The 27,484-nt window shown below is 33.8% G+C and overlaps 1 protein-coding gene across 13 annotated transcripts in view; it reads left to right on the top strand.

Annotated features, from left to right (window-relative positions):
* The window catches only part of NBEA (neurobeachin), a 674,010-nt gene that overhangs the window by 409,724 nt on the left and 236,802 nt on the right, over positions 1-27,484 (top strand). For all 13 annotated transcript variants that reach the window (XM_038573291.1, XM_038573292.1, XM_038573296.1 and 10 more), the window contains one exon: positions 25,775-25,899. In XM_038573291.1, the coding sequence (XP_038429219.1) occupies positions 25,775-25,899 (125 nt within the window). The remainder of the gene's footprint in view (positions 1-25,774; positions 25,900-27,484) is intronic.

Here is a 27,484-nt window from a genome sequence, read left to right as displayed (position 1 = left end):
CAAAACTCCAAAATTAGTAATTATATGTCGTAGAATAAGTAATAAATGATAACAGGTTTTAAGATCAAACTTTTAATTAAAATCCTTTTGTATGCTTTTTTCTTGGAAGCTTGGTATGTTGGAATTCAACGCATCATTGAAATACTCATTGTTTTAAAAAGTTTTCTGATTATCAGATAATTTAGATATTATCTGATTATCAGATAATAAGATTATTTAGATAATTTAAATTTAGAGGCCCTTTTTATTTAGTTAGTTTTAAGCATTTGTGGAAAATTAAGCTACCTCTAAAATGTCCTCTTTCTTATTTAAAATTTTAATGTATAAATACTACTATTGATATCCTGATTTGCAGCTAAGAAATTCCTAAAATACTGAGATAATTAGAAATACAACGTTAGGGCAGCCCCGGTGGCGCAGCGATTGAGCGCCACCTGCAGCCCAGGGCCTGAGACCCTGGATCGAGTCCCACGTCAGGCTCTCTGTATGGTGCCTGCTTCTCCCTCTGCCTGTGTCTCTGCCTCTCTCTCTCTCTCTGAATAAATAAATAAAATCTTAAAAAAAACAAAAGAAATACAACTTTAATTTCCCTTTTTCAAATTAAAGGAAACAGCAATGTAAAACCCTTGTCTATCCTTATATTCTGCCTCCCTTCCATTTAGATGGGTTTTTTTTTCTTGCTCCCTATCACTGAAAGATTGGTCTGTCTCCACCATAGTAAGAAATATTTCAGTGGAACACTATACAGATCTGAAAGCACTGCTTCTAGGAACAAAAACTTATGTGTTTATCTTTGAAGAAAATGACTGCCTCCTCAAGATACAAAGGGAACATAATTCCTTCTTTTCCTCTACTCTCTTTGCTTTCCTTTTTTTTTTTTATAATCTTAGAGTAGAGCTTAAAGTATATACATGATCATTGATGAAAATTTATGTCACAGTAAAGCTGTAATATTATAAAACTTGCAGATTTTCTTTAGTTGTTTTAAAGATTTTCCAAATCAAATGAAAAAGGGTTCAATACCAATTTACCAAGAAACTCAAAGAATTAACATAAATTGATTTTATAAAAGCAAGAAAGCTCCAATTACCAAAACTCATTATAAAATTGGGCATTTTCTTTGTGCTAATGGTTCTAGATCCTGATACCTCCTCCGCATGACATATGTATACACATAAACACAGAACATAAACTCAGTTCTTGCTAAATCCAAATCAATGCTAGACTTGGGTCTGGCTAGATTAACAAATTCTCTGCCAGATAATAATTTGTGACTTCTGCTCTTACGTTTATTATTTTCTTTTTTCTACTTATATTAGGTTTACTTTGCTCTTATTTTTCTAGTTTTTTTCTTTGAGATGCAAGCTTAGGTTATTGGTTTTCTAATGTATCTTTTCTTTTTTTTCGCATGTATTTAAAGCTGTAAATCTCTTTCTATTATTGTATTAGCTTCATCTCACATACGTTGTACATTCATCATCATCAAGTTTAAAAATCTCTTTTATTTCTTTAGTAACAGGAATACATGTGTTGTTTAATATACAAGTATTTGGGGGTGTTCATAGATCCTACTATTATTTATTCCATTATAGCCAAAGAACATACTCTATATAATTTCAGTTATTCTAAATTTAAAGATTATGTTATGATTCCATAAACATGGTGTATTTTTGTAGACATACCATATGCACTTGTAAATGATGTACATTCTTTAGTCATTGAGCACAGTGTTCTATAAATTTAAACTAGGCCAAAGTGGTTGATAATATGGTTGAGTTGGTCTGTGCCTTTACTGATTTTTTTGTCTACTCTCTGCCTGCTGAAAGAGAGATATTAAAATCTCCTGACATTATTATGGGATTACCTATTTCTCAGAATTAACTGTCAATTTTGCTTTGGATGCAGGCATACCTCATTTTATTGTGCTTTGCTTTATTATGTTTCACAGCTACTGCTTTTTTTTTTTTTAATACAAATTGTAGGTTTGTATTCATTGGGCATGTCCATTTGCACCATTTTTCCAACATTTACTCACTTAGTGTAACATTTTGGTAATTCTCACAATATTTCCAATTTTTTCATTATTATTATTTTTGTTATGGTGGTCTCTGATCAGTGGTTATGACTCGCTCAAAGGTCAGATAATGGTTAGCATTATTTAGCAATAAGATATCTTTTAATTAAGGCATGTACTTCTTTTAGACATAATGCCATTGCACACTAAATAAACTACAGTATAGTGTAAACATAACTTACATGCACCGAAAACCAAAAAAATCACTTGATTCACTTTCTTGTAATACTCTATTTTGTTAAAGTGGTATGGAACTAAATCCACAATACTTCCAAAGTATGACTGTATTTTGAGGTCCTGATATTAGCTAACTTCACATGAATGTTTTGTATTCCTGAAGAATTGATCCCTTTACCAAGAAAGTCCCTATCTTTATAGCAAGTAATATTTCTTGTTTTAAAGTATACTCTGCCTGGTAATAATTTAGCTACTCTAGCTGCTTATGCTTATAGTTTATATATCTTCTTTCCTATTCATTTGCTTTCAACCCAGCTGTGTCTTTGTATTTTTTATGAATGCTTTGTACATAACATATAGTTGCATATTGCTTTTTAATCCATTTTAATCTCTACTTTCCAGTTGGAATAATCTGTTTTAATAAAAAATTAAAAACAATTTAATGTAATTGTTAATATGGTTGGGTTTAGCTTTACAATTTTAATGTTTGTTTTTCATGTGTCTTCTGTTTTGTTTTCCCTTTCTGTCTTCTTTTGGATTATTTGAATTTTTATGTGATTTCACTTTAATTTACATATCAGCTTTTTAGCCATACCTCTTTGCATTATTTCTTTTTTAGTGGTTCATCTGGGGATTATTTTACTCATCTTATTTTTCAGTCTACATAGATTTGATTGTCTACCACTTTTTGCAAAATATAAAAAGTTTGCAGCCATATATATCCATTTACCTTCTCCATTCTTCATCCAAAATACTTTGTGCTCTATATGTATTATGACACGTACATACATTAGGAATCCCACAAAAGCATATGATAATGTTTGTTTTGATATCAATTACATGTTAGAAAAATTAAGGGAAAAAAAAGTTCTTTATATTATCCAGACATTTACTATTTCTAACACTCTTCAGTCATTTCAGAAGATTCGAGTTTCCATCTGGCATTTTCCTTCACACTGAAGAATTTTCCTTATCCTGACTAATAGTGCACATATCTTGTCAGTGAACTCTTGTACTTTTCTTTTTGCTGAAAAGGCGATTATTTTATCTTTATTCTTGGAGGATATTTTTGCTAGAATTCTGGTTGATAGTATATTACTTTTCTTTTAGTATCTTAAAAATGTCTTCTTACTGTTTTCCGCCTTCTGTATTTAACCTCACATGTAATTCATTCCTTCTCTCCAGTCACTTTCACAGTGTTATCTTTATCTTAAATTTTCAGCAATTTGACTAAGATGTACGTAGGTGTGGTTTTCTTTATCCTCTGGGAGATCACTGAACTTCTTAAAACTGTGAATTTATATCATTCTATGTGTGGGAAGTTTTAGGCCATTCTTTCCTCAAATATACTTATATTTGGGGGACTACCAATCGCATTGTATGATATAGGCCTTCTGATATTGTGCTACAGGGACCTAAGGCTCTGTTAATTTTTTTCAATTTTTTTTCTTTCTTCTTCAGGTTGGATAATTTCTGTTGATCTGATCTCATGTTCATTGAGTTTCTCTGTATTTCCATTCAGCTATTAAACCTATCCAGTGAATTATTATTTTTACTTTTGCAATCTGAAGTTTCTGTTTGATTCTTACATTTCTATTATTGAGATTTCCTATCTTCCATTAATTATGTATTTTCCTTTACTTTATTATACTGTTTTAAAGCCCTCGTCTAATAATTCCCACACCTGAATTATCTTGTGGTTGATATCCATTGATTACCCTTTTTCTTGAGAATGGATCATGTTTTTCTTTTTTTTTTTTTAATGTGAATTTTTTTAAATATTTATTTATTTATTCATGATAGATAGAGAGAGAGAGGCAGAGACACAGGCAGAGGGAGAAGCAGGCTCCACACAGGGATCCCGATGTGGGACTTGATCCCAGGTCTCCAGGATCATGCCCTGGGCCAAAGGCAGGCTCTAAACCACTGAGCCACCCAGGGCAGGGATCCCCAGATCATGTTTTTCTGACTCCATAACTTTTACTGTATCCCAGAAATTGCAAGTGTATGTGATGGAAACTCTGGGTTCTGATACATTCCTCTAAGGAATGTTGAGATTATTGTTTTAGCAGGCAGTTAACTAGATTAGACCCAAATTATAAATTCTGTCACATATCCAGTGGGTTGTGGCTCAGATCTTACTTAGTTCAGATTGTTTTTGTTTGTCCTACTCATGCAGTTCAAGAGCCAGCAAGAGACTTGAATACTTTTATTTTTGTTTTTTTTTTTAAGATTTTATTTATTTATTCATGAGAGATACAGAGAGAGAGAGGCAGAGACACAGGCAGAGGGAGAAGCAGGCCACACGCAGGGAGCCCGATGTGGGACTTGATCCTGGGACTCCAGGATCACGCACCAGGCCAAAGGCAGATGCTAAACCACTAAGCCACCCAGGGATCCCCTTGAATAGTTTTTAAACATAAAATTTGGCATCCCCCTTCACAGGCACTCTCTTTTCCATGGTTCCCACCTCACTCTTCAGCATCCCTGTGTACCTCAAGCTCCTTCCCCTTGTTCTCATGTCCAGAAGCAGACTTTCTATCAGAGTTTTAGTCACCTTGCACCATTTTCCTGACTGTATCTCTCCTCAAGACAAACCTTCAAAAATGAAGAATTCTCCCTATGTTGAATACACCCCAAGTTTTAACTCCCCTCCAAAAGCTGTACTGCTTTTGTTTAACCTCAGATCATTGTTATTTCTGCTTTGTCAGATTTTATAGTTGTTATCTGTGAAATACTCAATTTGTTAGAAGCTGACTCCTCCAAATTAGAGGCAGAACTCCAGTTAAGAGTGATTTTTCAGGGCAGCCCCCGTGGCGCAGTGGTTTAGCGCCGCCTGCAGCTTGGGGTGTGATCCTGGAGACCCGGGATCGAGACCCACATCGGGCTTCCTGCATGGAGCCTGCTTCTCCCTCTGCCTGTGTCTCTGCCTCTCTCTTCACTCTCTCTGAATGAATGAATAAATAAATCTTTAAAAAAAAAAAAAAAAAAAAAGAGTGATTTTTCAGGCACCTGAGTGGCTCAGTTGGTTAAGCTGACTTTGGCCCAGGTCATGGTCCCAGGGTCCTGGGATCGAACCCTGCATCAGGCTCCCTGCTCATCAGAGAGTCTCCTCCCTCTCCCTCTGCCCCTACCCCAGCTCATGCTCTCTCTCTCTCTCTCTCTCTCTCTCTCAAATAAGTAAATAAAATCAGTTTTTAAAAAAAGATTTTTCATTTGCTTCTTTTTCTCACCATTCCTCCAGTGCTTCTGTTTCTGCCTCTGCATTATATCAGCTCATATTTTGACTGTATCTATAAAATATATCCAAACTCTGACCTCTCTCCAGTTCCCCTGCTGTCTTCCACAGTTGTCTCCATCCTGGCTTCTCCAACATCCTTCTCACCTACTTTTCTTCCACTTAACCTTAAACCATTTTTTCCTCACAGAGCAGCCAGAGTGTGAGATGAAGTATAAATCAGATCCTATTACTATTCCTTCTGTAAATGCCTTCAAGACCCCAAATGATCCTGTCCCTGCCCAGCTTTGGAACACTTTTTATCTTATTTTCTAAGCTTAAATCTCACTAGTGTTCATTTTGTTACTTAGACATACCAAGCTCATTTCCAACCCAATACCTTCTCTGCAAAAACTCTATTGTCTAGAACCTTTTATCATTGGCTGGCTGCTGGATCCTTCTCATATGTTACCTTCTCACAGAGGCTTTCCTTAACCATTGTAAATATAATATACCAGGCTATATTTTCTTCATACTCTTATCATCATCCAAAGTGAAATTTTTGTTACTTTATTTACACACTTATTGTCTATTTTACCACATGAGGCTGTAAACTCCATGAAGGCAGAGACCTTTTTATTCTTGGTCATTGTTGAATCCCTAGTTCCTAGAAATAGTGCTTACTTTAGAAGAGGCATTGAGTATTTTATTTTATTTATTTTATTTACATTTATCAGTTCAACCTGGTATGACTTTCTGAGCCTCGTTTTCCATCTATAAAATTTGAGGTTAATACCTGTTTCATAGACAGTATTGTTAAACATTAACAAATGTTTTATGGCCTCTATCTCTATCTTGAGACAGCCATAAGAGAAAAGTTTCTTGGTATTTTGCAAAGAGTTATTGCCATCTTTAAATAATTACTTTAGAAAGGATAAGCTTTTAGAGAAGGTAGAGGCCTTTTATTATCACAGAAATTGCACATTTTATCCTCATTAGTTGTTTTTATATTCAAAAATACTTCTGTTGAAGATCAAGTCAATTGATATGGATTGGTGAGTTATGAACTGTGTGCTGAGTTTTCTAGCCATATGTTTATGTCATGATTTCAGCATATAAGCTGCTGTTATGTAAATGAAGCAATTTAAAATTGAGTAATACTTAATAGCAACTGTCCATCTGTAATTATAGGATGTGGATATGTATATAGCAAATATTATTTTTTAATATGTCCAAATTATTAAATTTACATGAACTATTTAATTTTGAAAATTGAGTCAAAATAAAAGTAAAATGTCATGCAAGAAAGTTAACCTAAACTAACTTTAGAGGGCAGCCCAGGTGGCTCAGCAGTTTAGTGCCGCCTTCAGCCCAGGGCATGATCCTGGAGACCCGGGATCGAGTCCCACATTGGGCTTCCTGCATGAAGCCTGCTTCTCCCTCTGCCTGTGTCTATGTCTCCGCCTCTCTCTCTGTGTGTCTCTCATGAATAAATGAATAAAATATTTTTTAAAAAAAGAAACTTATCTAAATTAGGAAAATAGTTTAAAACCATTCCAAAAATGAGTAAGAAAAAATTTCAGTTATTCCATTTTAATTAAAAATTAAATTTGAATGTAATTGTAATAACTGAGGCATGAATATTGGGGTGAATATTTAAGCACAGTTAAGTTATGTAAGTGCATGGGTTATGCTACCCTTTAGAAAAACATTGTATTGGGATCCCTGGGTGGCGCAGGGGTTTGGCGCCTGCCTTTGGCCCAGGGCGCGATCCTGGAGACCGGGGATCGAATCCCACGTCGGGCTCCCGGTGCATGGAGCCTGCTTCTCCCTCTGCCTGTGTCTCTGCCTCTCTCTCTTTCTTTCTCTGTGACTATCATAAATAAATATTTAAAAAAAAAATTTTTTTTTAAAAAAGAAAAAAAGAAAAACATTGTATTAAAAAAAAAAAGAGGGATCCCTGGGTGGTGCAGCGGTTTAGCGCCTGCCTTTGGCCCAGGGCGTGATCCTGGAGACCCGGGATCGAATCCCACGTCAGGCTCCCAGTGCATGGAGCCTGCTTCTCCCTCTGCCTGTGTCTCTGCCTCTCTCTCTCTCTCTCTGTGTGACTATCATAAATAAATAAAAATTTAAAAAAAAAAAAAAAAAAAAAGAAAAATGTTTTATACCTGAACACAAAAAATGAATTCAAAACTAAATGTTATATTTAAATACTAGTTTAAAATAATTTTAAAAATTATTCCTCTACTCAACTAGTGGGCTGTTTTTCTTTATTGTCTGTCACTAAAAGACTATGAGTGTGACAAAAAATCAGGGAGTTAAAGTTACTTTTTAAAATATTTTTAAGGATCAATATAGGAAAAAATCAAAGGGAAAGAGTATTGGATTTGGTTGCTTTCTGAATGGACAAAATTAAAAGTATCAAAAAAGTTGAGAGCTTTTGTAAATAGAAAGTTAATTATTAATAAACATACTTTCTCAATTAGTTTTAAAGTAAATGTGTTAGATAACTTTTTTTGGATGTTAACATTTTTCTTTGGTGGGCCTCATAAATACCAGAAAGAATCAAATATAAATGCAGTAGCTTGCATTTGATCACTGAAATAATTGTATAGCCTAAAGCAGACTTCACAGAGGCAGACTAAATTGTCACCATGTTCTTAATTTACTATGTTATGTTTTCCTATTTGGGTTAAATATGTTACTGGCAAATCATTCCCTCCTACAAAGTGATGGTAAGCTACTAAGAAAGTGATATTTTTAGTGCCATTATTAGTAGTTTAATAACTGCTCCCTTTACACTTAATGTGTATTGATGGAAAAGCCAAATAGGCCATATACGGCTTTGTTAAAATTCTTAAACATGTTTAATAATTAGTAGCTTTGCTCTGCCCTTTAAGACTTGTCTCTGTTAAAATTTGGTTTAAGAATTTAAAAAGTTAAATCTAATATTTTGTCACAAGAAAACACAATGAAAGAACAATCAGATTAACAAATACTGTTGCATACCTGTTATTTGTAAACACTGTTCAAAAGTACTGCAGGGTTACAAAGTTGCATCAAACAAATATCTTGATCTCTTGTTTATAGTCTACTAAGAGAGTCAAGGTATAAGTGCATAAGATATTAAATGAAAAGTTGAGATTCACCAAAGTACAATAGAATGTTTAGTTGACAAATTTACAAGCAAGGATATTTTAAGAATGGCATGTGATATAAAATAAACATAGAAACATAGCAAAGAATAATGCACAATTAATTGCTAGTTGGATAGGCATGAAGATTTTGATGAGAGGAAGAGCAGAAATTTGGAGGAAAGTCTGGAGAGATTCTAAATAATGTGATGGGGTGATGAAATTGCAAAAAGGGTCACTCAGTGACCCTACAAAGCAGGATAAAATAATTTACTTCTGTATGTCTATCACCTCGATTAAATGTTGCATTAAAAAAAGCTAGACTTTAAAAAACGCATCTGAATTTTTTTTAATTTATTGTTTTAGTTTAATAGAAATGCAAGACAAAATGCCCTTAGTTTATATACCAAGTGCTATAATTACTATTTATTGGTAAACTTTTAGCAAACAAAAGGTAAAAACATTAACAACTATTACTCTCATATACGTAAGAAAACTAGTACTCAGACAAGTTGTCATTCACCTAACAAGTGACAGGGCTGGGATTTGAAACGATTGGTTTCCTAACTATTCTTCCTTCGATTGCTGCCTCTTACTTGTATGTACCATGCACTGAGTTGAATGCTTCACATGCATTCCTTATGACAATTATATGAAGTAAGTTTTATTTATCCCCGTTTTGTAAATGGAGGAACTGAGGTTTAGAGAATGCAATAGTGAAAACCATAAACTTGAATAATTTTATGTAATACCAGACTTATAATTGTTATATAACAAATGGAACCCCTTTTATATAAAATATTTTCTAGGATTTAGAAAACATTTATTTAGCAGTAATAGATACAATTTTAAAGATAATTTAGCAGTAATAGATACAATTTTAAAGATAATTGAAAATTATACAATTTAGTATGAGGATGTCCCTCAAAGTTAAGTAAATCCTTTTCTGTGTGATTTCTTGTAGTGATAAATTTCTGAAGTCTTATAGGGAAGAAATTTTTAATTATAATTTCTAGAAACACTTAAGCTTATTCACCATATCAGTAATTATTAGGATCGTAGAATATCTCCTTTCTTCAAGTGTGATAATTGCTGTTCAGAATTAGATGTTTCACAAGTAATTTTACAATTTTCTCAATTAAGATTAAGATAACTATTTCTGCCCTAAGATTGCTTTAAATTGAGAGTCTAGCTCTACTAGAAGAAAGAAAAGGAGTGTTAATAAGCTCAAAAAGCTTGGAATATAATTGTTTCCCTTCCCCCCCCCCCCAAAAAAAGGATGAGTCAGAAGAATAGTTCGTTCAAGATGCAGAAACAAAGGATGAAAATGCAATTAAATATTTGATAATCATGTGGGTAATAGAGAGCTCACTGAATGAAGTTCTTGTTTTCTTCCTTTTTTTTTTTTTTTTTTTTTTTTTTTTGGAGGTGATTTCTCTACTCTTCAGCCTTGCCTCCTTGTTTAATTGTTCCTAATATTGGAGCAACTTTTTTTTTCCCTCCACGAGCATTAATAAAGTAAAAAGTATATCAAATTGTCCCTTAAACTGTTTCACCATTAAAACCTTTCCATTCACTCCAACCAAACACATTTACGGGAATTGAGGCAACGGTGCCCTAGTGGGGTGGTTCTTCCTCCTTAGCTACAGATTAAGGGAAACTCACAAACCAACTCTACTGCTCTGTGTGATTACTCAACTCCTAATTTTGTTTCCCTTCATTTGGTTGAGACTCACAGTTTAAAAGCTTTGTAAATAAATATTTTGTGAGACTTGAGCCAATTTCCTGGACAACATACTTAAAATAGCTGCTCTTTGGTCTTATGATAACATACAGGACCTGATCAGATGCTTACGGGCTTGTTCTCCTCATCTATCATTTTCACACTGAAAATTATCCCTTAAAGTCTATAAAACCACTTTATGCCTTATGTTAACAGAAAATGAGGTTCACAGGGAGTAATGGTTCGCCCACAAGGCAAAGTAATCATCTCAATTTTTTTTTTGTCTTCAGAAAATTGCTTTCCCTGAAGAAAAGAAAAGGAAAAAAAATTTAAAACCAAATAAAACATCCAGTACTCTATCAGGAGACATTTTTTTTTCTGCAACATTAAAAAAAAAGTAGTATATGCTCTTTGATATGATTAATTATTTTGAGGACAGAATGAAGATTTTTTTCTTAAATGATTTGCTCAGCCCTTTTTTATCAGCCTGGCCTGCATTCTACCTTCAAGCTTGCAGTGTAACATAACGCTCTTTTAAAATTACCAGGTAACATTAACATGGCTTTTTAAAGCTTACTGTGAGTAAATTAAATGTTTTTTTGTATAGTGTTGCTTATACCAAAAAGCTTTACATTTCTTTTTTTTTTTAATTTTTTATTTATTTATGATAGTCACACAGAGAGAGAGAGAGAGAGAGAGAGAGGCAGAGACACAGGCAGAGGGAGAAGCAGGCTCCATGCACCGGGAGCCCGACGTGGGACTCGATCCTGGGTCTCCAGGATCACGCCCTAGGCCAAAGGCAGGCGCCAAACCGCTGCGCCACCCAGGGATCCCTTTTTTTTTTTTTTTTTTTTTTTTTATTTATGATAGTCACACACAGAGAGAGAGAGAGAGAGAGAAGCTTTACTTTTCATGCTAAGTGACTAAGATGATATTATCATATGTTAACCAAATGATACTTTTTTTTCTTCCCATTAAAAAAGTAAATTAGGACCAAAAGTAATGAGAAGTGCAGTGGGTTGTCACTTCAGTAAACAATACCAGGGGAAAGGAAGGCAGAAGGTAGCAAAAGTTATAAACAAGGTCACCTGGAGAAAGGAGCAACAGAAGCAAAAAGTAACTCAGGTAAAAATAAGAAGCAAAAAGTAACTCAGGTAAAAATAAGAAACCCATAACTAGAAGCAAATTGTAAGCAAAAAGTTTTCTTTACTACCCACTTTCTTTTTCATGTCTTGGCTGTTTGATTTGACTGCTGACAAAAATATTCTAATTGTTAAGTATAGCGTATGCAATCCAACACACACTTTAGTAATAGTCGTTATTTTTTCATCTGAAGTTTCATCATAGTTAATTGGGAATCTTACTTCATTCACGTATATTCATTAATCACTGCCTCCCTCCTTTGTGAATCCAAAATGTTTCAGAGTTTCTCAAGACTCATCATTCATAGTAACTACTCCCACTGATATTCATGGGACCAAATGATATAGCCAAAAGGTTGGAATGCATCCCCAGTGGTGTATTTGGCATTCTTGTTATGGAATCTTCTTTCTTTTCAGGTTCAGTAATCACGTGGAGGGGGAGTGGACTAGTCAGGCTGAAAAAGAGTGGGCTGAAGACTAGGATTTGGCTTTCTGAACTTTAGCTTTATAAGACGAGAATGTGAATGGACTTTTCAAAGACAAGGATACCTTTTTCAGGAGTGTCACCAATTAATTTGTAATTTAAATGACCAGATAGAATATACAACCTCAGGTTAGAGTAGATGGAAACATGTCAGAGAAAGAAGACTTTGGAAGAATTGCTCAGTAATACATAGGAAAAGAGAGAACAGTAAAAATGGCTTAAGATATATGTGCAGATACAGAATTTGGGTAAGAGTATGTGCACACATATACGCATGCACTTATAGCATGAAGACAATATGTATCACTAGGAATTGACTAAACATACAATAAAAGACATGATTTTTCTTATGGAGGAGAACTAAGGGTACCAGTGAATACAGACTTCTTTTGGCCAACATATTTTGTAATTGTGCTTCATTAGCATACTCACACCTAGGTATATACATGCATTCACTTAGGCAACCAGTTGGTTGCCCTGCTTTTATTATGACACCTCATCTCTTTCTTCTTAACACTTAAAAAAATTAACTATAGATTTATTTCCTTATTTACACTATGAAACAGACTGAAAACTGCACAAAGGCAGGAATCCTGTTAGTTTAATCATGTCTGCACACCTAGTACTTAGCCTATGGCCAGGCTTCTATAGGTGTCCAATAAATATTTGCTGACTGTATGATAAGCTTGCACAATAAGCACACAGCATTCTGTGTTATTTTATGGTTATTATTTTTCATTCACAACAATTAGTTCTGCTTATAAAGAAGCAGGAAACATCTGTGCTGGTGCCTTCCATGTAATATCCTCAAGACTGTCCATTTCCTCATTGCTTTCTTTACAGTTTGAGGCAGAGTAGCAGGAGTTAGGAAGTCAGCCATCCTGGGACAAGTACTTACTCTGCCATCTACTGGTTGCATAATAGCGGGCACATTTTTAACCTCTGTGCCTGCACTTCATTTGTAAGATGGGTTAATAATAGTACTCATTTCAAAGCAAAGATATCAAGAGTGAAGATCTGTACATGTACAGTGCTTAGAAGAGTATCTGGAACATAGTAAGCTCTCAGGAAATATGAGACCTTGAACAAGTATTGTTATTCTAGGAATTTACTCAGTTGGGTTAGATTATACTACAGTCACATACATATGACCTTCAGTTCATCACAAGAAAAGTTCATTTATCACTTATGCTACATACCCAACATGGTCTGCAGGCAAGTTTTGTCGTTGAAGTCACTCAGGGTGCAAAATTATGGAAATTCCCTATCAGTGCATATTTCCCTGATTACTGCAATACAGGTAAGGGAACATGGCAGTTTGTTCATTGGCTCTTAAACTTTTGTCTGGAAGTGACTCACTTCTCTCATTTTATTGACTGAGAAAAATAACATAGACATGGTTTATTTCAGAATGAATGGAGAAGTACAGTCTCCAGTGTGTCCAGCGGAAAAGAAGATAACAATTTTTAATTATTAGTCTGCCAGGTAGTGTTAGCATTTTTCTTCGATCTTGATAGGGTTAAAAATCATGCACAGAAGTCCTGACCTCAGTGATTACCACAAATTCTTTAGCCAAGTAGAAATTCAGGTTCTCATTATATTTTGTGTGTATATTTAGCAAAATACTCCTTTTTTCCTTTTACTGTTTTCTCAGTTTCATGGGATAATTTTTGTTATCAAATAACAAGTGACCAATGAACAAAACAGTCATGGTTTACCAGGTAAATTCAGTTTTCTCCCTAGCTTATGAAGGTATCCATGCCTGGGAGGGCAGGAGGAATCCCTTTTAAGGAAATGTAGGGCATTCTCATGAGTCTAAAATGTAATTATCAAAAATTTTGTGGAGAAAAATTATGATTTCCTAAACTCTATTTATGCTAATATAACATCAAAATTTAATTTAATGAATACCATTACATTCATAGTAACATCAATTATCATAATACAATGTAAGTGGTGATTTTCTCTTCATTAATTACTGGCTGTTTACCTACTCTTTTTTAGCAATTATGCACTGTCCTTGTAAAACCACAGTCATGAACAAAACATACATGTAATACTCCATATTTCTATAATTCAGTCTTGAAAGGTAAAAACAAAGTTACAAAGACATACATACATACATACATACATACATACATACATACATAAATAAATAAAAACATACGATATCATATTCACCCTCCAAGTTGACAAATTAGAGGGATCAGGCATGACATTTTAACTGCTATAAACTAGCAAGTCCAAGCGAACTTCAGTGCAGTGTGACTACCTATACAGCTTTGTTGATGCTAGCACAGTATCCCCTGTATGTGTTCACCTGGCGGCTCACCAAGTGCAGCAAATCTAAGTTAGCCCTCCTTCATGGAAAGAAGCGTTTGTACACCTCATTAGGGTATTAAATAAAACTCAGAGCATGCAAAATATACTGACCTAAAGAGGTGTATCCCGGAGTACAATTTTTTATCATACTTACAAGTTATTACTGATAGTCATTTCTGGAGTTATTCTGAAAAACTTATTGGAGCAGTTTTTGTTTTGTTTTGTTTTCTGGAGTGGCTCAGGTTACAGAATAATATGGCAAGGAATATGTACTTACACTGAAATTTTATTTTTTATTTTTATTGAAGTGTAGTTGATACACATGTTACGTTAGTTTTGGTTATATGACACAGAGATTCAAAAAGTCTGTATGTTATGCTGTACTCACCACAAATGTAGCTACCATCTGTCACCATAAACACTACTACAGTACCATTGACTGTATTCCCTAGGCTGTACCTTTTAACCCTGTAACTTATTCATTGCATAACTGGAAGCCTGTATCCCCTAGTCCCCTTCACCCATTTTGCCCCCAATACCTTCTCCCCTCTGGCAACCATCAGTTTATTCTCTGTATTTATGGGTCTATTTTTGCATTTTGTTTTCTTGCTTATTCATTTGTTTTTTAGATTCCACATAAAGTAAAAATCATATGGCATTTGTCTTTCTCTGTTTGATTTATTTCACTTAACGTAATACCCTTTGGGTCCATCCATGTTATCACACATGGCAAAATCTCATTTTTTTTATGACTGAGTAATATTCTGGCATGCACACGCTATATCTTCTTTATCCATTCATCCATCAATGGACATGGATTACTTCCTTATCTTGGCCAATGTAAGTAATGCTGCAGTAAACGTAGGGATGCATATGTCTTTTTGAATTACTGTTTTCATTTCCTTTTGGCAGATACCCAGCAGTGGAATTACTGGATCATATGGTAGTTCTATTTTTAATTTTTGAGGACCCTCCATACTCTTTTTCACAGTGACTGCACCAGTTTGCATTCCCACCAATAGTGCCTGAGGGTTCCTTTTTCTCCATGTTCTCACCAACATTTGTTATTTCTTGTCTTTTGATGCTAACCGTTCTAACAGATGTGATATCTCATTGTAATTTTGATTTGCATTTTCCCTGATGATTAGTAGTGTTAAACATCTTTACTTGTGTGTTGGCCATCTGAATGTCTTCTTTGGAAAAATGTCTATTCGGTTCTTCTGCCCATTTTCTAATTGGGTTATTGATGGGTTTTGGTGTTGAGTTGTCCAAGTTCTTTATATATTTTGGTCAGTACACCCCTTATTGGATATATCATTTGCAAATATCTTTTTCCATTTAGTAGGTTGACTTTTCATTTTGTTGATGGTTTCCTTTGCTGTGCAAAAGCTTTTTATTTTGGTGTAATCTCAAGAGTTAATTTTTGCTTTTGTTTCCCTTGCCAGAGGGCAGGTATCTTTTAAAAAATGTTGCTAGACCAATGTCAAGAGTTTACTGCCTATGTTTTCTTTTAGGATTTTTTTTTTTTTTAGGATTTCAGATCTCGCTTTTAGGTCTTTAAATCACTTTGAGTTTATTTTTGTGTATACCATAAGAAAGTAGTCTACTTTCATTACACTGAGATTTTTAATGGAAGGAGTGATAGAGGAACAATTTAGTTAAGGAGTCTACATAATTGTGCATTGATGAATTTCAGTGGGAAAACAGTGAAGAACATGTAAATGAGAATAAAAGGAAAGGACTATACATATATTATGTAGGTTTTGCTACTAGAATATATCTTCAGCACCATGAACATTGCCTAACATGGATAAATGAATGAAAACATTGAAGAAGGGAAGAAGTGAATAGGAATTTGTAAAGAAAACAGAGCGATGATCTCCTAAATTGGTAACCTGCCACAGATATAATGGTTTTAGAATATAAGCCTTTTGTAAGCATATCATTCTACCAATGGAAGCACCTCTACCAACTCTTCACTTGCTGGTAAACAGTATTATCCATCAGAAAAAAAAAATGGACACACAAGGAGAGAATGATTTATATACTCTATACTCTTCACAAGATTTCTAAACAATTTTGGATCAGAAACTGTTTTGAGAAAAATTTGAAACCATGGACCTCTTTTCCCAAAATACATATGTACGTATCCCAAAAAAAATTTGCTTGCCATTTCAGGAGTTTTGTGGACACCTAGAAACCCTGCATGGATTAGTGATGAGTAAATCACTACATATTTCTTTCTAATAATGGGAACACTAGATGTTAAGTAATATAAGAGAGCAGATTTCAGAAACTTCAAGAAATTAGGTACAAGTCTCATGACCAGAAATTCAACAAAGAAAAAACTTCCAGTATTTATAAGAGATTTTAAAACTATAATTGTGAAAATACAATAGAGAAATGCCCACAAAAAAGAAACCATCATGAGTGAAAAACACGTACAAGGAAAAAAACCAGTGAAGAGGAACCTAGGTCCAAAGGAACAAACACAAAACTATGAGATAAAAGTCAGAAAGACTAAAACCCAGAATAGGTAGAGGTGTAGTCTACAAAACTAATCATAAGTCCTCCATCGGGTTTCCTAGTGGCAGGAAAAAGACTTTCTTCCTCTGCATTGACCTAGGAGTCCACTGAAGGTGCAAAACACTGCTATACCTTTCCTACAGAGTATGCAGCTTGTCTGTATAATCAACCTGCTTCTGGTTCCACTGTTCCTGGTTCTTCATCCTCTTTTATACCATCTGCGTTCTCCTGCACCCTCCAGGAACATGGCTTTTTCCAGATTATATGAGGCCAAAGCCATAGAGGTGCTTATTCTGGTCTCTTGTTGAGTTTTCTTGGATCAGTGTAACTTGCACATTTTTAGGGACCTCGTTTGTGTTAGGATTTTCAGACTCATCAGAAGGGAACATCTATAAAAGAAACCAGTGTATTTTTTGCTAATGTTGACTATCTCTCAGTAAGTGATTACATTTTAAGAAAAGAAAGTGAGGGGAAAAGTCCTCTTTTCTGCGAAGGTTGGACAGGGGAGGGAAAGAAGTTTCTCCACCACTCCCAGAGTGGTGGAGAAACTAGAAAGCTACTTCGTGCCACACTATCGTAGATTCACAACGAGGACAAGGAAGGTGTTGCTGGAACATATCGCGAGTTCAGAGGTACCATTCCCATCACAGTCTAGGTAGGGTTACCCATGGGATTGGCCTGTTGTCAAGAACTAATTTTAGATGATCCAAAGAAAGCACAACTTCCAATACCTACTGTTATTTCATCAGTTCTAGTTATCAATAGTTTGTCTTACTTTCCTGCTGAATAGTATTCCATAGTATGGATGTACCACATTTGTTTAACCATTTACCTGTTGAAGGATATTGGGTTGTTTCCATTTTGAGGGTATTACAAACAAAGCTGCTATAAACATTGACATACATGTTTTTCTGTGAACATAAGCTTTCATTTTGCTAGGATAAATGTCCCATCAGTACAATTACTGGGTCAAATGATAATTGCATGTTTAGTCTTTTAAGATTACTGTTTTCCATAGTAACTATTCTATTTTACATTCTTGCCAGCAAATAAATGAGTGATCCAGCTTCTCTGTATTTTTACCAGCATTTTCTGTTGTCACTTGGTTTTATTTTAGCAATTCTGATAGGTGTATAGTAATATTTCATGTGGTTTTAATTTGCCTATCCTTAATGGATGATGATATTGAACACCTTTTCATGTGTATATTTGCCATCTGTATATCTTCTTCAGTGAAATGTCTCTTCATATCTTTTGCATATGTCCTACTTGTATAGTTTGCTTTTTTTTTTTTTGCTGTTGGGTTTTGAGGATTTTTCATATATTCTAGATTTTAGTTCTTTGTCAGATATGTGGTTCGCAGATACTTTGACCTACTCTTTTCATCTTCTTAATATGTTCTTTTGGAGAGCAATTGTTTTTAATTTCTATTTAGTCTGCTTTATCAATTTTTCCTTCCCAGGCTTAAGCTTTTGGTGTCCAGTCTACAAACGCTATACCCTTATACCAAAGATTTTTTTCCTTTTCCCCCCAAATTTTTGTAGTTTTAAAATTATTTGTGTTTCTGAGCCATCTTGAGTTAATTTTTTTACACGATGAGATTTAGGTCAGGGTTTTTTGTCTCTTGTTTTGAATTTTTTTGAGAGAGGGGTATCTTTTTTCTTTTTGCCTATGGATGTTTGATTGCTCCAGTGCAGTTCATTAAAAAGATATCTTTCCTCCATTGAATTGGTTTTCCATCTTTGTCCAAATCAGTTTGTCATATTTGTGTGGGTTTATTTCTTGGTTCTCTATTTCATTAATCTATATGTCTGTTCCTTGGCCAGTATCACACAGTCTTCAACTATTTAATGTCTTGAAATCAAGTAAACTGGTTCCTCCCACTTTAACATTCTATTATAAAATTTTAGAATAATTTTGTTCATATATATTGAAACCCTTCCTTGAATTTTGATAGATATTCTATTAAACCTGTATATCAATTTGAGGAGAATTGATAATCTTTTTTATGTTGAGTTTCCCAATCCATGAATGTGGCATGGCTTTCCATTTTTTTTTTTTTTTTTAGATATTGTTCTGTGTTTTTCATCCCTATTATGTAGTTTTCATCGCACAAGTCCTGTACATGTTTGTTTTTTAATTTATAACTAAGTATTTCTCTCCTTTTTTTATTTTAAATTGGGGTTTTATTTCACTGTTCATGTGTTCATTGCTAGCACATAGAAACACAGTTGATGTTTGTGTGTATGACCCTGTTAAACTCAGTCATTAGTTTTCAGGAGTTTTTGATAGAGTTTGTGTGATTTTCTACATAGACATTAAGGTCCTCTGCAAATAGGGATAGTTTTATTTCTCCCTTTCCTATTCTGTATTCCTTTTCTTCTTTTTTGCCTTATTTCATTGGCTAGAAATTTCTGTACTGTGTTGAATAAGAGAGGTAAGAACAAATATTTTGTGTTTTTCCCAGTTTTAAGAGAAAAATCATTCAGTCCCTCACCTTTAAGTATAATTTAGCTATAGTGTTTTGTAGATGCTTTTATTGAGTTGAGGAAATTGTCCTTTATTCTTGTTTCTCTAAAAAATTCTTTAATCGTGGATGGATGTTAAATTGTGTCAAATTCTTTTCTATATTGACTTATATGGTCCCATGATTTTTCTTCTTTAGCCATTAATGTTGTGGATTATATTAAATAATTTTCAAATACTGAACGAAACTTGCTTTCCTGGAATAAACTTCATTTGACCTCCTGTAAAATTTTTATTATATATTGCTTAATTCTGTTTGCTAATATTTTATTAAGCATTTGTGTGCCTGTATTCATAGGGATGTTAGTCTGTAGTTTTCTTCGTTTGTACTGTCTTTGGCTTTTATTTTGGTGTTAACATTGGCTATAAAATTAATTGAGGAATGTTTCTTTCTCTATTTTCTAGGTGAAATCATATATAATTGGGGTCAATTTTCTTTAAATGTTTGTCAGAATTTTCCAGTAATTCCACATGGACCTGGAGATTCTTTTGGGGAGTTTTAATGTATTAAACTTTCTTAATAGTTACTGATCTATCCATTTATCTACTCATATTGAATGAGTTGTGGTAGTTTGTACTGTTTGAGAATTGGTGTATTTTGTCTAAGCTGTCAAACTTATGTGTGTAGAGAATTTCATAGTATTTACGTATACTTTTGATGTCTTCAGTCTATGATATATGCTGTTTCATTGTGGGTATCGGTAATCTGTCTTTCTTTTTCCTTTGTCAGTTTTGTTGGTATTTTTTAAAAATCAGCTCTTTGTTGCATTGATTTTTCTCTATTGTTTTTATGTTTCAAATTTCATTGATTCCTACTTTTATCTTTATTATTTCCTCCCTCTGCTTGCTTTGCTATTATTTTTCTATGTTCTCAAATTGGGAGTTTAGAGTATTGAATTAAGATTTTTCATTTTTTCTAATATATGTATTTGTACTTTAAATTTTCCTATTGTTACTATTTTAGCCATGTCCCACAAACTTTGATATATTTATTGAAGTTTTTATTCAACTCATTTATTTTTTTGTTTTCCCTTGAGAATTCTTTTTGACTCATGGGTTATTTAGTAGTGTGTTGCTTTAGCTTCCAAGTGTTTAGAGAATTTTTTCTATTGTCTTTCTGTTATTGATGTCTATCTTTATTCCATTTTTGTAGAGAGTACATTGTATCATTTCAGTTCTTCTGAATTTGTTAGATGTGTGTTGTGGCCCAAGATATTGTCTATCTAGGTAATGTAGGTAATAGAAATTCCATAGACACTTGAAAACAATGTGTATTCTGCTGTTAGTTGGAGAGTTCTAAAAATGTTGGTTGGTGGTGGTATTGTGTTCTTCTGTATCTGTGCTGATCTTCTGACTAAGTGGTCTATCAGTTGCTAAAAGAAGGTCTATCAGTATATACTTCACGCCATAGCTATGTGTTTGTCTGTCTCTTTCAGTTTACCAGTTTTTGCTTGACTTGTTTTGCAGCTCTGTTGTTTAGCACATACACATTTGGGATTGGTGTCTAATTGGTAGTTTGGCCCTTCTCTCTTTACATAAGGTCCTTCTTTGTCTCTAGTAATTTTATTTTCTCTGTAGTATGTATTTATCTGATATTAATATAACCATTCCTGCTTTTCCTTTAATTAATGATTGAATGATAGGTCTTTTTTATTCTTTTACTTTCCACCTGGCTGTATTATTTATATTTGAAGTTGGTTTCTTATAAATAGAATTCTTTTTAAAACATTTTTACTTAATTTTTGTTTGTTCTCCTTGTTTTTTATTGCTCTGTTTTTTCTGTCTTCCTGTGGGATATTTGAACATTGTTTGGAATTCCATTTTGATTTATCCATAGTGTTTTTTAGTATATCTCTTTATATAGCTTTCTTAGTGATTGTATATGTGTTTTATCACAGTCTACTGGTGGTATCATTTTACCAGTCCAAATGAAGTATAGAATCTTTACTTCTTTACATTCCTTTACTCTCCCTCATTTATAGTGTATCTGTCTTAAATATTACCTCTACACACACTTAGAACTACAGAAGTGTTATAATTTTTGCTTCAATGGTAAAGCATAATTTAGGACACTCATGAGGAAAAGGAATATTTCCTCATATTTTGCTTATCGTGTTCTTTCTTCCTTCCTAGTGTTCCAGTGTTTCTTTTATTGCTTGCTTTGTGTTTATAAGACTGCCTGTAGCCATTTTTTAGACTTCCTTTGTGTTTATAAGACTGCCGTTAGCCATTTTTAGACTAGCTCCAATGGCAACAAATACTTCATTTTCCTTCATCTGAAAAATCTTTATTTTTTATTCCTGAAGGATATTTTCACAGGTTGTAGGAGACTGAGTTGACAGTTCTTTTTTTCAGCACATAAAATACTTGGCCATTTCTTCTGGCCACCACAGCTTTTGATGTAAAATATGCTGTCATTCTAATTGTTTATATCTGTAGGTGAGATGTCATTTTTCTCTGGCTACTTTGTAGATTTTTTTCTTTGTCCTTTGTTTTCAGATGTTTAATCATGATGTGTCTTGGCATAAATTTCTTCGGGTTTGTTATGTATGGAGTTTAGTCAGCTTCTTTAAATCTGTACATTATACTTTTTGGCCAGATTTGTAAAGTATTCAGCCATTATTATTTAGGAACTATTTCAGACCTGCTCTCTTTCCTTCCAGAACTCCAATGACCAAATGCGTTAGATGCTATAATCTATAGATTCCCGCAGCTTTGTTCATTTTTTTCAGTCCATTTTCTCTGTTATTCAGATTGAGCAATATCTATTGTTCTATCTGCCATATAACTAATTTTTCCTTCTATCCCTTCCATTCTGCTGTGGAGCTCATCCACTGAGCTTTTTATTTTGGTTGTTATCTTTGTCAGTTCTAAAATACCTACTTGATACTTTTTTACATCTTCTAATTTTTGCTCTAGATTTGTTCATAATTGCCCAGTAAAGCATTTTTAAAATCATACATGGTTTAGAATCCTTTCTAGAGGGATGCCTGGGTGGCTCAGTGGTTAAGCATCTGCCTTCAGCTCAGGGCGTGATTCTGGAGTCCTGGGATCAAGTCCCTCATCAGGCTCCCTGCATGGAGCCTGTTTCTCCCTCTGCCTTTCTCTCTCCGTGTCTCTCATGAATAAATAAATAAAATCTTAAAAAAAAAAAAAAAAAAAGGAATCCTTTCCAGAAAATTCTAACATCCATCACCTCAGCATTAACATCTATGAATGACATTCTGTTTGAGATCCAGGTTCTTGCTATAATAAATAACTTTAGATTGAAGCAGGATATTTTCTTATTCTTCTCTGAGATATTCTGTATCTTATTTAAACCTGTTTTAGTTGACTTCTCTGAAATTCATCCATTAGAAGAAATTGGGAAGTGTTGCATTTTTACTGCCAGGTGGAGGTATAAATCTAGATTCTCCACTTGGACTGTGCTGATATTCAAAGAGTTAACAGCTTGTCATTACTGCTTGGCAGGGGTGGGAGTTCCAGTTCTTGTGTGGTGTCCACTAGTGGGGGCTAACTTAACTGGTATGGATCAATGGTGACAGTCTTAATTCTTTACTAGGCCTCCCCGGATACCACCACAGTGGAGAGGGAGAAAGATACCTCATTACTGTCTAACTGGGCAGGGGGGAAGGGGGAGAGATGGATTCCAGGCTCTCCACATGGTCTCCACTGACTTAGTGAGGGTAGGATACCTGTTACCAGTCAACAGAGATGAAAGTGCTGGTTCTCTATTTGACCCTCTCTGATACCATCCCAGTAAGGATGTTAGGGTACCACATTATACCTTGATTAGAGTTCAGATGTTGGCTTCTCACTTAAACTTTCTGGTGTGAGTAAGTAGGGCCACGGTTTCTCTGTGTCTAAAATAGTTGTCTAGGGACACCTGGGTGGCTCAGTGGTTGGGTGTCTGTCTGCCTTTGGCTCAGGGTATGATCCTGGGGTGCCAGGATGGAGTCCCGCATCAGGCTTCCCACAGGGAGCCTGCTTCTCCCTCTGCCTCTCTCTGTGTGTCTTTCATGAATAAATAAATAAAATCTTTTAAAAAATTAAAATAAAATAGTTGTCTAAAAGTTTTTTGTCTTGTTGAGCTGCATCTTTCCTGGTTCTTTGTCTAAAGAAACTGGGCTTTTGTTGGGGGCTTTTTTTCTAGTCTCTCTGGATTGCTAACCTCTTTGCTTCAAAGTCTAGGATGCATGAGGCAAAAAGATAATCCTGAGAATACTATGTTGTTTCTTAGGCTCTGGAGTCTCTTGCCAGTCTGCCTTCTACTTTCCACCTTTTTTTTTTTTTAAGATTTATTTATTTATTCATGGTAGACATACAGAGAGAGAGAGAGACAGAGACAGAGACACAGGAGGAGGGAGAAGCAGGCTCCATCCAGGAGCCCGACGCGGGACTCAATCCCTGGACTCCAGGATCGCGCCCTGGGCCAAAGGCAAGCGCTAAACCGCTGAGCCACCCAGGGATCCCCTACTTTCGACCTTTAAGAGTCTTGTTATATTTGTCTTATATATAGTGTCCAGATTTTTTCAACAGTACTCAACAGGAGGAATATAGAAAAGTATGCAAATGGTAAGAAATTTGAGATAAAATTAGATCTGTCCTAATGAATTCAGAACTTGATTTTATCTTACGCTTAAGGAAAATCTTTATAGCAAGATTTTAGCAGGGTCTTTCATAAACCACTAGGATTAGTTTATATTTCTAAGGATAGAAATTGCCCTATTTTATTTCATTTTATTTTATTTTAACTTAAGAATTGATTGATTGATTGATTGATTGATTGATTGATTTTTAGAGAGAGAGAGAGACAGAACAAGAATGGAGGCAATGGGGAGAGGCAAAGGGAAAGAGAGAGAGACTCTCAAGCAGGCTTCATGCTGAGCATGAAGTCCAACACAGGCCTCAATCTTACAATGCTGACAGCATGTCCTGAGCTGAAATCAAGAGTTGAACACTTAACCAACTGAGCCACTCAGGCACCCCGGAAATTGTCCTATGTTTTTTCCTATTTTAAATTAGTAACAGAAGCACTAATAACAATTATTCTTAGGTAATCTTATTATGACAAAAAAAATAAAGTTATAATAATTATTATATATAGAAAAACAAGTATGTTCAAATATACTCCAAATGCTTGTAATTTTAATGTCCTTTTTATATATCCCTTACCTTGTATATTCTTTTACAATTAAGTGGTGGGAAACAAAATCATATAGTTACAAAATCCAAAATGTTTTTCAAAAATAAATTATTGTTCTCAGTGACTATTCATGTCTATATATCTCTAAAGTACCAATTTGTATAATTAATTAATTGAATATATATTTAAAACAGTGTATAGAAAATGGTATGTTCTGGCATTGCACTAGAGATATAATGATGAGCAAAACACACACAGTTCCTGCTTTAATCAAACAAAGTATCTTTTTACAATCAAATAGCAAAATAAAAGTGAAATCAAATCTTCTATGAAAGCATTTTATATGTTTTTATGAATAGTGCTGCTCAGAAAAATTAGAATATTATCTCTTAAGTATATTACTCCAAATACTGTAGATAGAGAAAAACAGACTTCTCAAACAGTAGCATTTATCACCAGTGTTTATTGAAATTAAATTGAAAACAAAAAATATATCATGAAACATTCCGCTGATATATGATGAACAAATTTCAATAGTTTCTTGAAATATCTTGTGGATTTTTAATACTGGTTTAGAGCATAACATGGTGTAGGCAATATTACCCAATGAAGGGTGTGATTGTTAATAGTTTATATTAGCTGAAAGTGGTAAAATCATCCAAGGACTCTGTTAGTGTTAGAATAATAATTTACCAAGACAATTACCACATAGTGGAATTTTTTGCAGCTGTAATTCAGTATTATTAATAATGGATAAAATTGCACTTTTCTCAGGTTGCTGTGGGCAGCAGGGAATTATTTCAATGAATATTTCAGCACATTATTTTAATCATTGTTCCACCAAATCCAACTGGGCAATATTTTATGGTTCTTAATTCAGTCTACTAAGAAACCATGGTCATTAAATTGCAAACTATTTGTAGTGAGGTCTATCCTGTGATTTACAAGCCTTATTAAAAACAGTGTAAAAGAATGAAAACTGTGCCATTAATACTTGTAATTTGATGCTACATTTGTTACTAAACTCCCCATTATTAATGTTTTTAGTAGAAGGAAGAACATTGTAAGAAAGCGGAATTGGGTATTACAATGCTTAAAATATGAGAATGTTACTATTTTAAGTTTTGGTCATTTGTACAGGAAACATATGTATGTAGACACAATTGTAAAAAATATATATCTCAAAAATCATCTTGGTTTTCCATTGAGATCAAGAAAATAAAACTTTAATGTTATGTAAAAAATGTATTTCCCATTTTACATTGTTATTAATAGTGACTACTGTTTATTTACTCATTCCTAGTCAACTGCATGATTTCTGGCGCTTGGATTACTGGGAGGATGATCTTCGTCGAAGGAGACGGTTTGTTCGTAATGCATTTGGCTCCACTCATGCTGAAGCACTGCTCAAAGCGGCAGTAGAGTATGGTCAGTACCAATGCCTCTTACACAAAAATACTCTGGGTATGACAACTCTTTATGGTTGATAATTGATTTTTTTACTAGCGTTTAAAATTGTCTACGTCATAAATCAAAAATACCATGTACTGCTTTATCCTTCAGCATCATATAGGTGACACTTAATCAACCCAGTATTTCACCCATGATATATTTTAGACCTTTCAACTTCTTAATAGAGTACAGTGTCTATATAACTAGTTATTACCCACATCCGTCTCATACAGCCTAAAACAAGAGTAAAGTCAGTTTCTTTTCCAGTGTCTTTCAAGCTTTGGTGACCAAGATGCAAGGTATAAAAAATATATACAACTGTAACTGAATACTCAGACTTAAATATTTTCCTGTATAATTTGTATATGTGTACACACACACTCATGCATACTATGTGAATATTACATATATACGTGAAATATATGCACGTATGTTTAGCATTTCTACTTGTATATATACATACACATGTTTGTGTATTTAACTAAAACAAATGTCTTATTAATAATCTAATTACATGACATTCTCTATTTTACTACTATACTATTCCTTTCAATCTAAAAAAATAATAATAATCATAAATCCTGCTATAATATGTCTTAAGTTCCCAGTCCTCCATTGGGTTGCAAATAAAGTTTAAAAAAGACCATCTCACATTAAAGATATTATCAACTATCATACTACAGTAGAAGTATACCCTAATTTGTCCTTAAAGAAATGTATAATAAATAGAAAATAACAAAATTTTTTGTGATTTAATGAAAATACTACTATATTAAATTACTGTCTGCCAATAAGTATAATAGGACTGTTTTATCCCTTTTTAAGTGCTCTAACAAGTTTAAGTGTGATTTATCATCTCAAAATTTTATAAACTCTGTACACTCAGAAAATACCATTAGTGAACACTATTTATACGTTTTTGTTATTAACCACTTTTATTCTTATAATACTTGTGTTATATTCTCATGTTAATTTTCATTTACTTGAGTATGATAAGTCAGCCATATGTTTTAAAATTTACCATAGTTTATAATATTCATAAGTATTCATGTTCTTGATGGATTAAACAGAAAATACTTAATCCTGATAAAATGTGCAAAGCTTTTAAAATTTGTTGTGCAAATAGACTGAATTGATATAACTAAGACTCAAACATAATTAAAGACATAAGGATTTCATATGAAGCTATTACTCCTAAGATAAAAGTTACAACATAAATTTACATAGAAAAAAATTAACTGAAAGAAAGAACATGCTAGAAAAAAACCTTAGAGTTGACCAGTACTATAGGGGATTTCTTTAATCAACAAGAGAATCCACCTATGGGATTTGGGCAACTAAGGATTTAAACTTGAGTTGAAGTATTATTTTTATGCTTAAAATGAGGTGTTATCTTTATGCTCTGTAGAAGAGATTTTACTTAAAATCTACTTAAAGTGCCATACTTTATAACATGACCTTAAAATTATTAAAATTTCATTTCATATACCCAGTAATTTAGACTTTTAACCAACTTATTCCAATGCATGCCATTTGAAAATAGAAATATCTAAGACAATTT

Source organism: Canis lupus, chromosome 25 (assembly GCF_011100685.1).
Source record: "Canis lupus familiaris isolate Mischka breed German Shepherd chromosome 25, alternate assembly UU_Cfam_GSD_1.0, whole genome shotgun sequence".
Lineage (NCBI taxonomy): Eukaryota > Metazoa > Chordata > Mammalia > Carnivora > Canidae > Canis > Canis lupus.
Note: the sequence above shows the minus strand (reverse complement) of the source record. Positions and strands in the feature narration are given on the sequence as shown.